We start from the raw sequence: 15,847 nt of genomic DNA on the forward strand, positions 1-15,847 counted from the left end.
ACTGGAAACTTCTAGAGTTCTATATCAGCTACTCAACAATAAGTCTATCTGGAATGTTCTGAAAAATAGGTGATTTTCAAAATATTACTGTCCTGATCACAAACACAAAGTTTCAAGGGAATAATAGCAATTTTCTATACTTTTTTGACAAGAAAATAACATTATTACCCCCCAAAAAAGTAAAAATCTTTTACATAGTGTAATCAAACACCTCTCACAATCCACCTACATCTTTACTTATATCAGTCTGAGACTTATTTCATTACACTCATTCACACATTCCAACAACTCCTCCGTCACCAAAACTGCTACCCCTTCCTTACACTAAACTCTCAATTTACCCTAATGACATCCCAAAACCATTTCTCCCCATTCCCCTTGAGCTTTGTTTCACCCAGTGCAAGATAACCCAGGTTCCTTTCTCCAAACACACTCCTTATCTCTCCCATCTCGTCCTGGCTACATCCACATACACTATAACACCACAGCCTAAGTCTTTGATGAGAATGAGCAATCCCTGCTTGACTCCCTTCTGTTCCAACTTTTAGAAACTGAAATACAAGAAGAGAAGGGATTCCAATCCACCACTTCCATCCCTCTAGTTGCCTTCTATGAATTGAAAGAATACCTGGGAAGTCTCATGGATAGAATAAGATGTGACAATTTCAATTTCAGCTTATAAAAAAAAATGTGAGGCATTCTTTCCAAATGTGATGAGAAACTCTATCTCTTCCTTGCAGTTGGCAAAAATACAACCCCTCATCTAATCTGATAAAGAGACACACTCCTCTAAGGACAACTCACAAACAGGCCAACAACATGAAGACCCCAAATGGGGATAAATGGGCTGCACATACTGCATATTTCAAAATGATCTCGGCTAATACCTGATTGGGCACAGGCAGCAAAGCTGTTCAAAGATAGCAGATACTTTACTAGGGCAGTATGGCTTCTCATTTCACAGTGGTTCGAGATGTATTAATCATGCATGTTACTGAACATGAATTTTTTAACTGAGTAAAATGAGCAATCAAAAAATTGAGATTCATTTGTGTATAGTCATCTATGTTATATATTCTTTTGTAAAAGTGTACATAAATAATATATTGGATATCTTATTACCTTCATTTGCAGTTCAGACTGCTACAGTGTTGCTGATACATGTTGAATATTCATTACATGAAATCTATATATATGCTATCAAGTGAAAGTGTGTTGTGGTGAAGATAACAACCCACTACTCCAAGGTTACAAAAACCATACAGCATGTATTATGGGGTAATATAACGTACAGTTTTCAGAAAGCAAACAGTGCAGTATATCTTAATCGAGGACTGCCACTGTGTACATTTACTATATTGAGAAATTAGTCTGGCAATTAGCATATGCAACATTGTTACCTTAGAAATTTGTGTTTACATTATTCTATACCACCAGTACAATTCATATCAAATGGGGGTTTAATACAAATGCAAACATTACATTCAGTTATACTGTGTCACAATTATCAATCTTCTTATCAGATGAGAGTAAAATTTCAAAATAAAACATTCCCATAGTATATGGATGGTAATACTGTGTAACATACTATGACATCTCAATCTGTTCTCAAAACTCTTTGATGAAAAGCAAGTTGCAGTCATTTGCTTATTAACCATTTTTCAGTCTCAAGCTGTGTTATCATTTATGGTAAATTTATAAGAATTAGTAATCAAAGCAAGATGTTTCAAATCAGTGAGGTAGAAAGATTTTTACATACAAATATGGTAGCAAAGTCTGTAGCAAAGTCTTAGGCCACTGAAAATATTGTCATAAACGTAAAATCAGGCCTTAGACCTGATGCAGAGAACACAATTTCATACTTCAAAAAGAAACAAGTTCATGATCCAAATGGGATAACAGTGTGAGTACACCTAACCATGATTAAGCAGATAGATTTAACATAATCATGTAAAACCCCAAGAACTCTTTAAAGGGGTTCCTGCAGCTCTGATGCTGTGTTGCAATCATGAGTAGAAAAATGATGGGCTCCTTTGGAGCCAGAAGTTCCTCAATGAAATTGTACCTCTTCATCAACTGACAGTAATACTGCCATTCCAGAGATGACCTTTCTCTCAAGGTGCAACAACAAGCAGGAGTCTACTAACATTGTAGTCCACCCCCATATAACTTGAAAGGTCATACACAGTTAAGGTATATTGTAGGTACAGGCATATGACACTCTCAGGGTAAAATCATTGTACATATGGTCACTGGTCGTGTGAGCATCAGCGATCTGCCTCAGTGTGCCTCAGGCTGTCTTGAGGGAAGAGTGTTCTTTCTTTACTCTTATTGGCAGCCAATTCATTTTGGGAGTTTTGCTTCTAGGTGCTGTATTTTTTCCGCCTGTGCTTTAAGATGGCTGGCTCTTACCTTTCTAAGGCAAAGAAAGCCTGAATTCTTCCCTGGAAGCAAGAGAATGTGGGTAAATGTGAGAGTTCTAGGTGCAATGGGCACACAGAATGCACAATCAGGTGGCTGCTTCCTGAAACACCTCATCAATGCCTTGCCTCATTCAGGAGATCAAGACCCTATGAACCTAGAATACCTCAGAAACTTTGCTATTTCCATAACCAAACATCTGCAGATAACAATAAAGGCCAAAGGAGAGATGACAAATAACTAGATAGTAAGTGTGACATTGCCTTTGAAAATGTCTGGGGGAGGCAGACAAAGTTTACTGTGGTCACTGTGTGATATCTTTAAAAATAAAAAGCTGATTTAACCTGTCTTCCTTTTTATGCACCTAATGGCATAATTTCTTTCTTACCAGCACATCAAACTACAAAACAAAAAAGAATACCCATATGGCTTCTTCACCAAAATGGGCATCCTCCATTTCACATGTCAGAACATTTCATTCTCACTAAGTTATCTATACCAAATGTGATTTATAGAGAGCTAGTATGCTATGACCAATAACACACTGTATTATAAAGAAAGCCTAATATAATTATTTGACTGAAGTCTACAACTATCCATCTCATCTCTACTATTCAAAAGACAGATAGAGTAATATCTCTCAAAAATCATACAAAACAGTTCAACTGCATATGTTCAGTGAAACTGACACATCCTTATGGTATGACAATGTCTTGACAGTAAGCAAGCACTTATACATATAATAAAAAATAACATTTCTAATTATGATACAAATATATAAAACCCAATCATAAGCTTCCATTTCTTACCCATTATTACAAGATCGGAAAGCCAACTTCAATTTCATTGGCATATAAAAGACGCCTATCAGTCTGGTCAGGACTCTAAGACTTAGTGTTAATCTTAATATGTAATTTAAAGATCTATGTTAGTTGTTTTGTCTAACTTACAGAAGATAAAATTTCTGATATCATTTTATGTACAAAAGACATTAAAACATAACAATCAAAATACAGCCATATAGACCAAACTGTTTTCCATTCACTAATAAAGGAAGAAAAGTGAGTTTAAACTTCAACATGAAAAAGAAATGTATATGTAAAAATTATGAATAAATGACATACTAATCTTAAATGGTTTTTAAAGCCTAAATAACAATTCTGTGTTCCCTTACAAAGTTCTGATATTACTACATCCTAGTCCTTTACCTTAATATTGTCAATATCATGGTCACTTTTTGTACTGGGCATAAACTTACATTTTAATGACTATATCCCATCTGTTTTTGTAGGAAATACACTTTGACTTGCAGGAGCAAACCTTGAATCTTATTTTCAGTGATATGCCTGAAGTCCATTACAGTAAAAGACTATTATCAAAATGATATAAAACTGAGAACGTTACATTATACATCTCAGTATCAAAGAGTAAAACTCAGACAATGCATGTATTTCTTTTGAAAATGAAACATCCAGTATCCTACTTTCATTATTCTCTTAATTTATCATCCAGTATCCATTTCTTAAATATTCATTTCTTACAGGTACAATCAGTTACACAAAAAGAATCAATTTACAATCTTGTAAAAAAGAACACATTCTCTGGGGTCTCTAGAGACTGTTTTCCTAATTTTTTTTCAATTAACAAAAAGGTTAAAACATCAGCAAAACATTTTCTTTTTACTAAAATAGTGTTGATAAAGATAAAACATAACCTTGCTATAATCCTGAAATAGGATAGTAATGCTACTGTATATGCATACAGCCTCCATCCAAATAATAATTGAATAAATAAAATATCTATAATAAAGACTGAAGATTCAGTTCTGCTTTCATCACTAAATTCACACATCCAGAGTCCAATTGGACTGCTGACGTTAAGTCATGATGCCATTTTTCAGTAAAGTTTATGATTAATAAAAGTTTTGGTTTCCTGTGGCACTTTTCATGAATGCCAGCTATTTCTTGTGGTCATGATTTGTTGAAGGTTCAGGGTTATCATAGCAGATCTTCACTGTCATATCCTTCAGAGGTTCAAATTCCTTTTGAGGCACCAATTCAAACTCCGTTATGAAGTAATAGAAATGTTTGTAGCAGGTATTTACGTGGGCTTCCTGTACCAGAGTAAACTGATTAGCAACAAACCAAAAATCCTTTAGACAGTATATACTGAATAATACTGTACAATCATTTCCTACATTTTTCTAATCTTAAAACTCAAAGTAAATTACACATCTAGATTTTTAAACACTTTGAAAATAATAAAATGAGACCTTTGAAAAATGAAGAAAATTATCAAAATAAAAGTATCTGCGCATATTGTATTATGTTATTTGAGGACATGTGTTTTGACTGTCAAACAGTAACAATCATATGGTGTCCACAAGTGTGTCAAAATTGGAGGCTTATCAAAACGGTGCTGCAATGTAAAAACTTGTTTACTTTTTTAAATTCATCTCAGTCATCTGAAAAAGTGAAGGGCTTTAAAATGCAAAATGGAGCACAGATGCTAATTAAGAGTATTTACAAGGAATAAGATGAAAAGTACCAAGAGAGGATTTCTGTTACATCTGTATTAGAAATAACTGAAACAAAGACATGGCAAGTATATACAGCCATGTACAAAGAGTGGACAACACAAAATATGCCACGAAGTATCTGAACAGGACCCCAGAAAGAAGACAACCAATGAGATGGATTAAAAGCATCAAGAGTTCACTTGAGAAAAAAGGAAGGACACTGCAGGAAACTGAAGAAAACAGAAAGTATGAAGGCGAAGGTATAAAGGGTGGAGACGATTGACTGGGAGGCCAGGAACTAACAAACTCACATAAGTCTACAATTTCAATAATTACAAAACAGGTCTAATGGCAATAAACAAAGAGGAGTGATCAAGTCAAGCCTCAGAATATTAGATATCTAAATTGTAATACCATGCCACAGAAATCAGCCTTTGGACTGATTCTTTTACAGATATGTATTAATGACTGCAAAAATGAGTTTTCTATGAAATATCAAAATTCACAGATGACACTCAAATATTAAAGAGGATGTAAAGCTATGACAAAAGATGAATGTTTACAGCTGCACACTGAATTGCACAAAATTATGGGTTGGGTTCATAAGTGGTGAATGAATCTTCATCTCAGTAAGCTCATGGTTTTATGCATTAGAAGAAAAAAAAAAATGTTATAGTAAGATCCGTACTGAACTACATAACATACATGAAAAGAAAAAGACGTGTGATAATACACTGTAACCTTATCCCAAATAAGTAGTACATTCATAAAGGCAATGAAAAAGGCAAACAAAATCCTTGGCCTTACAAGAAAGACATAAATCCCTGTCAAAGCAAATAATCCTTACTTTTTTACATTTCACATGCACATCTCCACCTTGAATGTTGTGTCTGGTATGATAACCCTAATCAATATTACAAAGACAGCATAAAACATAATGGCAAGCTACCAACATGATTTCTAGTCTCAGAAAAAATCCAATGAGATCCCTCTAGATGACAATAATTCTTTTGGTTAAAATAGAAAAGGTTAACTACTGACATTTAAAATAACTTACTTTCGCATAAATATCCTCCATCTCTAATACCCGATCTCTTGCATCATAACTATAAAGCATTCGCTCAACTGCTCCCAAAACATCCAACTATCTTCATCACCCTTGTGGCCTGATGCATAAGCACTAATAATCACCCACCTCTCGTAAACCACTTTACTTTTTACCAATATCATTCTCAAGCCCATTCCTTACACTCATTCAGACCTTACCACAACTCCTAATTCAGGTTAAATGCTATCCATCCCTTATTTCTCACCCTCACATAAAAATCCTCCATCTCTAATACCCGATCTCTTGCATCATAACTATAACGCATTCACTCAACTGCTCCCAAAACACCCAACTATCTTCCTCACCCTTGTGGCCTGATGCATAAGTACTAATAATCACCCACCTCTCGTAAACCACTTTACTTTTTACCAAGATCATTCTCATACCCATTTCTTACAATCATTCAGACCTTACCACAACTAATTCGGGTTAAATGCTATCCCTCCCTTATTTCTCACCCTCCCCCTCATACTAACCCCTGACTTTACCCTAAAGACATCTCAGACAATTCTTCCCCTTTACCATAGACCTTGTTTCACTCAGAGTAAGAACTTCCAGGTTTCTTTCCTCAAACAAAATACCTTTCTTTTCTTCTCATCTTGGTTACATCCAAACACATTCAGACAACCCAGCCTAAGCCTTTGAGGAGGATGAGCACTCCTTCCTTGGCTCCTGCTACATCTTCCTAGAAATTGAAATATAAGAAGGAAAGGGTTTCCAGCCCCACTCCTTCCCCTTTTAGTTGCTTTCTACAATATGCAGGTATCAATCATTTCATACTCATTTCCTGTACACCAAGTAAGCAACACATCACCCAGAACAAATAACAGAGCCTTACAGAAAAAAAGATTCTCATCTGGATGTTTCCTCTATTCCTCCTTTTGAAAAAAATTATGTGAGTGAATGAAGCTTTTCTTCATCTGTTCTTGGTGCTACCTTGCTAACGTGGGGCGAGTATGAAGTCTGTTGGGGATGAGAGGGCTTGGGAAGTGAGTCAACTGCTGTTTGCTGATGATACAGCACTGATGGCTGATCCAAGTGAGAAACTGCAGTAGTTGGTGTCTGAGTGTGAAAGAGTGTAAGAAGAAGAAAGTTGAGACTAAATGTGAGTAAAAGCATGATAAGTAGGTTCAGTAGGGTTGAGGGACAAGTTAATTGGGATTTAAGTTTGAATGGTAAAACATTAGAGGAAGTGAAGTGGGAGTGGACTTGGCAGTGAATGGATCCATGGAAGCTGAAGTGAGTCATAGGGTGGGGGAGGGGGTGAAGGTTATGGGAGCAATAATGTGTGAAAAAATAAAGTATTCTTAGAGAGCGAAAATGGGTATATTTGAAGGAATAGTAGTTCCAAAAATGTTATATGGTTGCAAGGTATGGGCTATACATCAGTTGTGCGGAGGAGGATGGACATGTTGGAAATGAAATGTTTGACGACAATATGTGGTGTGAGGCAGTTTGAATGGGTAAGTAATAAAAGGGTAAGAGAGATGTGCAGTAATAAAAAGAGGGTGGTTGAGAAAACAGAAGAGGGTGTATTGAAATGGTTTGTACATAAGGAAAGAATGAGAGAGGAGAGGTTGACAAAGAGGATATATGTGTCAGAAGTGGAGGGAACAAAAAGTGAGTGACCAAATTGGAATTGGAAGGATGGCATGAAAATGATTTTGAGCGATTGGGGCCTGAACATGCAGGAGGGTGGAAGACATGCACAGATTAGAGTGGCTTGAAACGATGTGGTATACTGGGGTTGATGTTGCTACAGTTCTCTCCCCTATTTACTGATAAATGTTTTTTTTTTTTTTTTTGCTTTGTCGCTGTCTCCCACGTTTGTGAGGTAGCGCAAGGAAACAGACGAAAGAAATGGCCCAACCCACCCCCATACACATGTATATACATATGTCCACACACGCAAATATACATACCTACACAGCTTTCCATGGTTTACCCCAGACGCTTCACATGCCTTGATTCAATCCACTGACAGCACGTCAACCCCGGTACACCACATCGCTCCAATTCACTCTATTCCTTGCCCTCCTTTCACCCTCCTGCATGTTCAGGCCCCGATCACACAAAATCTTTTTCACTCCATCTTTCCACCTCCAATTTGGTCTCCCTCTTCTCCTCGTTCCCTCCACCTCCGACACATATATCCTCTTGGTCAATCTTTCCTCACTCATTCTCTCCATGTGACCAAACCATTTCAAAACACCCTCTTCTGCTCTCTCAACCACGCTCTTTTTATTTCCACACATCTCTCTTACCCTTACGTTACTTACTCGATCAAACCACCTCACACCACACATTGTCCTCAAACATCTCATTTCCAGCACATCCATCCTCCTGCGCACAACTCTATCCATAGTCCACGCCTCGCAACCATACAACATTGTTGGAACCACTATTCCTTCAAACATACCTATTTTTGCTTTCCGAGATAATGTTCTCGACTTCCACACATTCTTCAAGGCTCCCAGAATTTTCGCCCCCTCCCCCACCCTATGATCCACCTCCGCTTCCATGTTTCCATCCGCTGCCAGATTCACTCCCAGATATCTAAAACACTTCACTTCCTCCAGTTTTTCTCCATTCAAACTCACCTCCCAATTGACTTGACCCTCAACCCTACTGTACCTAATAACCTTGCTCTTATTCACATTTACTCTTAACTTTCTCTTTCACACACTTTACCAAACTCAGTCACCAGCTTCTGCAGTTTCTCACATGAATCAGCCACCAGCGCTGTATCATCAGCGAACAACAACTGACTCACTTCCCAAGCTCTCTCATCCCCAACAGACTTCATACTTGCCCCTCTTTCCAAAACTCTTGCATTTACCTCCCTAACAACCCCATCCATAAACAAATTAAACAACCATGGAGACATCACACACCCCTGCCGCAAACCTACATTCACTGAGAACCAATCACTTTCCTCTCTTCCTACACGTACACATGCCTTACATCCTCGATAAAAACTTTTCACTGCTTCTAACAACTTGCCTCCCACACCATATATTCTTAATACCTTCCACAGAGCATCTCTATCAACTCTATCATATGCCTTCTCCAGATCCATAAATGCTACATACAAATCCATTTGCTTTTCTAAGTATTTCTCACATACATTCTTCAAAGCAAACACCTGATCCACACATCCTCTACCACTTCTGAAACCACACTGCTCTTCCCCAATCTGATGCTCTGTACATGCCTTCACCCTCTCAATCAATACCCTCCCATATAATTTGCCAGGAATACTCAACAAACTTATACCTCTGTAATTTGAGCACTCACTCTTATCCCCTTTGCCTTTGTACAATGGCACTATGCACGCATTCCGCCAATCCTCAGGCACCTCACCATGAGTCATACATACATTAAATAACCTTACCAACCAGTCAACAATACAGTCACTCTCTTTTTTAATAAATTCCACTGCAATACCATCCAAACCTGCTGCCTTGCCGGCTTTCATCTTCCGCAAAGCTTTTACTACCTCTTCTCTGTTTACCAAATCATTTTCCCTAACCCTCGCACTTTGCACACCACCTCGACCAAAACACCCTATATCTGCCACTCTATCATCAAACACATTCAACAAACCTTCAAAATACTCACTCCATCTCCTTCTCACATCACCACTACTTGTTATCACCTCCCCATTTGCGCCCTTCACTGAAGTTCCCATTTGCTCCCTTGTCTTACGCACTTTATTTACCTCCTTCCAGAACATCTTTTTATTCTCCCTAAAATTTAATGATACTCTCTCACTCCAACTCTCATTTGCCCTTTTTTTCACCTCTTGCACCTTTCTCTTGACCTCCTGTCTCTTTCTTTTATACGTCTCCCACTCAATTTCATTTTTTCCCTGCACAAATCGTCCAAATGCCTCTCTCTTCTCTTTCACTAATACTCTTACTTCTTCATCCCACCACTCACTACCCTTTCTAATCAACCCACCTCCCACTCTTCTCATGCCACAAGCATCTTTTGCGCAATCCATCACTGATTCCCTAAATACATCCCATTCCTCCCCCACTCCCCTTACTTCCATTGTTCTCACCTTTTTCCATTCTGTACTCAGTCTCTCCTGGTACTTCCTCACACAAGTCTCCTTCCCAAGCTCACTTACTCTCACCACCCTCTTCACCCCAACATTCACTCTTCTTTTCTGGAAACCCATACAAATCTTCACCTTAGCATCCACAAGATAATGATCAGACATCCCTCCAGTTGCACCTCTCAGCACATTAACATCCAAAAGTCTCTCTTTCGCGCGCCTGTCAATTAACACGTAATCCAATAACGCTCTCTGGCCATCTCTCCTACTTACATAAGTATACTTATGTATATCTCGCATTTTAAACCAGGTATTCCCAATCATCAGTCCTTTTTCAGCACATAAATCTACAAGCTCTTCACCATTTCCACTTACAACACTGAACACCCCATGTATACCAATTATTCCCTCAACTGCCACATTACTCACCTTTGCATTCAAATCACCCAACACTATAACCCAGTCTCGTGCATCAAAACCACTAACACACTCATTCAGCTGCTCCCAAAACACTTGCCTCTCATGATCTTTCTTCTCATGCCCAGGTGCATATGCACCAATAATCACCCATCTCTCTCCATCAACTTTCAGTTTTACCCATATCAATCGAGAATTTACTTTCTTACATTCTATCACATACTTCCACAACTCCTGTTTCAGGAGTACTGCTACTCCTTCCCTTGCTCTTGTCCTCTCACTAACCCCTGACTTTACTCCCACGACATTCCCAAACCACTCTTCCCCTTTACCCTTGAGCTTCGTTTCACTCAGAGCCAAAACATCCAGGTTCCTTTCCTCAAACATACTACCTATCTCTCCTTTTTTCACATCTTGGTTACATCCACACACATTTAGGCACCCCAATCTGAGCCTTCGAGGAGGATGAGCACTCCCCGCGTGACTCCTTCTTCTGTTTCCCATTTTAGAAAGTTAAAAAAAAAAAAAAAATACAAGGATAAATGTTATAGTTACCTATTATGTCTTATTCAGTTAACCTAACCTAACCTAACCCAATAAGTATCCACACTATTCAAGGCATAGTAGTAGAAAGAATTATGACAAACCTTATAAATATCCACATTATTCAAGACAGTAATAGACAGAATTATGACAAACATTATATATAGAGATGGGTGATTATTGGTGCATATGCACCTGGGCATGAGAAGAAAGATCATGAGAGGCAAGTGTTTTGGGAGCAGCTGAATGAGTGTGTTAGTGGTTTTGATGCACGAGACCGGGTTATAGTGTTGGGTGATTTGAATGCAAAGGTGAGTAATGTGGCAGTTGAGGGAATAATTGGTATACATGGGGTGTTCAGTGTTGTAAATGGAAATGGTGAAGAGCTTGTAGATTTATGTGCTGAAAAAGGACTGATGATTGGGAATACCTGGTTTAAAAAGCGAGATATACATAAGTATACTTATGTAAGTAGGAGAGATGGCCAGAGAGCGTTATTGGATTACGTGTTAATTGACAGGCGCGCGAAAGAGAGACTTTTGGATGTTAATGTGCTGAGAGGTGCAACTGGAGGGATGTCTGATCATTATCTTGTGGATGCTAAGGTGAAGATTTGTATGGGTTTCCAGAAAAGAAGAGTGAATGTTGGGGTGAAGAGGGTGGTGAGAGTAAGTGAGCTTGGGAAGGAGACTTGTGTGAGGAAGTACCAGGAGAGACTGAGTACAGAATGGAAAAAGGTGAGAACAATGGAAGTAAGGGGAGTGGGGGAGGAATGGGATGTATTTAGGGAATCAGTGATGGATTGCGCAAAAGATGCTTGTGGCATGAGAAGAGTGGGAGGTGGGTTGATTAGAAAGGGTAGTGAGTAGTGGGATGAAGAAGTAAGAGTATTAGTGAAAGAGAAGAGAGAGGCATTTGGACGATTTTTGCAGGGAAAAAATGAAATTGAGTGGGAGATGTATAAAAGAAAGAGACAGGAGGTCAAGAGAAAGGTGCAAGAGGTGAAAAAAAGGGCAAATGAGAGTTGGGGTGAGAGAGTATCATTAAATTTTAGGGAGAATAAAAAGATGTTCTGGAAGGAGGTAAATAAAGTGCGTAAGACAAGGGAGCAAATGGGAACTTCAGTGAAGGGCGCAAATGGGGAGGTGATAACAAGTAGTGGTGATGTGAGAAGGAGATGGAGTGAGTATTTTGAAGGTTTGTTGAATGTGTTTGATGATAGAGTGGCAGATATAGGGTGTTTTGGTCGAGGTGGTGTGCAAAGTGAGAGGGTTAGGGAAAATTATTTGGTAAACAGAGAAGAGGTAGTAAAAGCTTTGCGGAAGATGAAAGCCGGCAAGGCAGCAGGTTTGGATGGTATTGCAGTGGAATTTATTAAAAAAGGGGGTGACTGTATTGTTGACTGGTTGGTAAGGTTATTTAATGTATGTATGACTCATGGTGAGGTGCCTGAGGATTGGCGGAATGCGTGCATAGTGCCATTGTACAAAGGCAAAGGGGATAAGAGTGAGTGCTCAAATTACAGAGGTATAAGTTTGTTGAGTATTCCTGGCAAATTGTATGGGAGGGTATTGATTGAGAGGGTGAAGGCATGTACAGAGCATCAGATTGGGGAAGAGCAGTGTGGTTTCAGAAGTGGTAGAGGATGTGTGGATCAGGTGTTTGCTTTGAAGAATGTATGTGAGAAATACTTAGAAAAGCAAATGGATTTGTATGTAGCATTTATGGATCTGGAGAAGGCATATGATAGAGTTGATAGAGATGCTCTGTGGAAGGTATTAAGAATATATGGTGTGGGAGGCAAGTTGTTAGAAGCAGTGAAAAGTTTTTATCGAGGATGTAAGGCATGTGTACGTGTAGGAAGAGAGGAAAGTGATTGGTTCTCAGTGAATGTAGGTTTGCGGCAGGGGTGTGTGATGTCTCCATGGTTGTTTAATTTGTTTATGGATGGGGTTGTTAGGGAGGTGAATGCAAGAGTTTTGGAAAGAGGGGCAAGTATGAAGTCTGTTGGGGATGAGAGAGCTTGGGAAGTGAGTCAGTTGTTGTTCGCTGATGATACAGCGCTGGTGGCTGATTCATGTGAGAAACTGCAGAAGCTGGTGACTGAGTTTGGTAAAGTGTGTGAAAGAAGAAAGTTAAGAGTAAATGTGAATAAGAGCAAGGTTATTAGGTACAGTAGGGTTGAGGGTCAAGTCAATTGGGAGGTGAGTTTGAATGGAGAAAAACTGGAGGAAGTGAAGTGTTTTAGATATCTGGGAGTGAATCTGGCTGCGGATGGAAACATGGAAGCGGAGGTGGATCATAGGGTGGGGGAGGGGGCGAAAATTCTGGGAGCCTTGAAGAATGTGTGGAAGTCGAGAACATTATCTCGGAAAGCAAAAATGGGTATGTTTGAAGGAATAGTGGTTCCAACAATGTTGTACGGTTGCGAGGCGTGGACTATGGATAGAGTTGTGCGCAGGAGGATGGATGTGCTGGAAATGAGATGTTTGAGGGCAATGTGTGGTGTGAGGTGGTTTGATCGAGTAAGTAACGTAAGGGTAAGAGAGATGTGTGGAAATAAAAAGAGCGTGGTTGAGAGAGCAGAAGAGGGTGTTTTGAAATGGTTTGGTCACATGGAGAGAATGAGTGAGGAAAGATTGACCAAGAGGATATATGTGTCGGAGGTGGAGGGAACGAGGAGAAGAGGGAGACCAAATTGGAGGTGGAAAGATGGAGTGAAAAAGATTTTGTGTGATCGGGGCCTGAACATGCAGGAGGGTGAAAGGAGGGCAAGGAATAGAGTGAATTGGAGCGATGTGGTATACCGGGGTTGACGTGCTGTCAGTGGATTGAATCAAGGCATGTGAAGCGTCTGGGGTAAACCATGGAAAGCTGTGTAGGTATGTATATTTGCGTGTGTGGACGTATGTATATACATGTGTATGGGGGTGGGTTGGGCCATTTCTTTCGTCTGTTTCCTTGCGCTACCTCGCAAATGCGGGAGACAGCGACAAAGCAAAAAAAAAAAAAAAAAAAAAAAAATTATATATATCCACATTATTCAAGACATAGCAATACAAGGAACTATAACAAACCTTATAAATATCCACACTACTCAAATGTTCAACAGCCTAGTCAACAGAGGGAAGGTTCACATAACTATGAGCCACAAAACAACGTAGGAAACAGATTCCAAACACAATACAGGTATTCAAGACCTCAGTTTAGTCATAACCCTTATGTTAGAAGACAGGAGAGACCACCAATGAAATGTTTGGGATGTGGAAAATTTGGTCATGGTAAATATCAGAGTCAAAAATCACCAAAGACTATAGGATTAAATGTTGCTTGGGAACAAAAACATGATATTGTGAGGTAAGAAGTAATGAGTATGTGGGTAAACCTAAGAGTGCAATTTATGAGCCATATATTACTGAAGGAAAGGATGGAATGAAAGGTAGTCCTGAGAAGAAAATTTTGATATTGGGGATACTAGAGCAAGTCAGAGCTTAATTCTGAAAGATGTATTAGAGTGGACAAAGGAGTCTTACTCTAGGGAAAAAATTAATGTAAAAGTGTCATGGTTAGGCAAGCCTATCCCATTGTATCATATAAATCTTGAGAGTGGATTTGTGAGTGGCCATGTAAAGGCTGGAATATGTGAGGAATTTCCTATGCCTGGAGTACACATGCTATAGGGGAATGATTTGACTGACAAATTAGTCCCGAAGCCTATTATTAGCACTAATCTATTTGATGTAGATACTAATGTAAAGGTGAACCACATGACATAAAACTGTAGACAATCAGACTGGTAGTAGTGTACAGTGTAGTGAAATTGTTTATCAAGCTTGCATTGTGACCAGGTCAATGTTAAAGAGAGAAGTTTATTATGATTTAGGTGAATTATTTAATGAAGAGGTAGTAAAAGCTTTGCGGAAGATGAAAGCCGGCAAGGCAGCGGGTTTGGATGGTATTGCAGTGGAATTTATTATAAAAGGGAGTGACTGTATTGTTGATTGGTTGGTAAGGTTATTCAATGTATGTATTGGTTGGTAAGGTTATTCAATGTATGTATGATTCGTGGTGAGGTGCCTGAGGATTGGTGGAATGCTTGCATAGCGCCATTGTACAAAGGCAAAGGGGATAAGAGTGAGTGCTTAAATTACAGAGGTATAAGTTTTTTGAGTATTCCTGGGAAATTATATGGGAGGGTATTGATTGAGAGGGTGAAGGCATGTACAGAGCATCAGATTGGGGAAGAGCAGTGTGGTTTCTGAAGCGGTAGAGGATGTGTGGATCAGGTGTTTGCTTTGAAGAATGTATGTGAGAAATACTTAGAAAAGCAAATGGATTTGTATGTAGCATTTATGGATCTGGAGAAGGCATATAATAGAGTTGATAGAGATGCTCTGTGGAAGGTATTAAGAATATATGGTGTGGGAGGCAAGTTGTTAAAAGCAGTGAAAAGTTTTTATCGAGGATGTAAGGCATGTGTACATGTAGGAAGAGAGGAAAGTGATTGGTTCTCAATGAATGTAGGTTTGTGGCAGGGGTGTGTGATGTCTCCATGGTTGTTTAATTTGTTTATGAATGGGGTTGTTAGGGAGGTGAATGCAAGAGTTTTGGAAAGAGGGGCAAGTATGCAGTCTCTTGTGGATGAGAGAGCTTGGGAAGTGAGTCAGTTGTTGTTCGCTGATGATACAGCGCTGGTGGCTGATTCATGTGAGAAACTGCAGAAGCTGGTGACTGAGTTTGGTAAAGTGTGCGAAAGGAGAAAGTTGAGAGTAAATGT

At 39.1% G+C, this 15,847-nt stretch overlaps 1 protein-coding gene across 1 annotated transcript in view; it reads right to left on the minus strand.

The window, feature by feature from the left end:
• Window positions 1-1,106: 1,106 nt before the first annotated feature.
• The window catches only part of Mob3 (MOB kinase activator 3), a 107,028-nt gene continuing 92,287 nt past the window's right edge, over window positions 1,107-15,847 (minus strand). Inside the window, exon 5 of the mRNA XM_071682661.1 lies at window positions 1,107-4,534. Within this exon, the coding sequence (XP_071538762.1) occupies window positions 4,379-4,534 (156 nt within the window). The 3' untranslated portion in view covers window positions 1,107-4,378. The remainder of the gene's footprint in view (window positions 4,535-15,847) is intronic.

The sequence above is a fragment of the Panulirus ornatus genome, chromosome 3 (assembly GCF_036320965.1).
Source record: "Panulirus ornatus isolate Po-2019 chromosome 3, ASM3632096v1, whole genome shotgun sequence".
Taxonomy (NCBI): domain Eukaryota; kingdom Metazoa; phylum Arthropoda; class Malacostraca; order Decapoda; family Palinuridae; genus Panulirus; species Panulirus ornatus.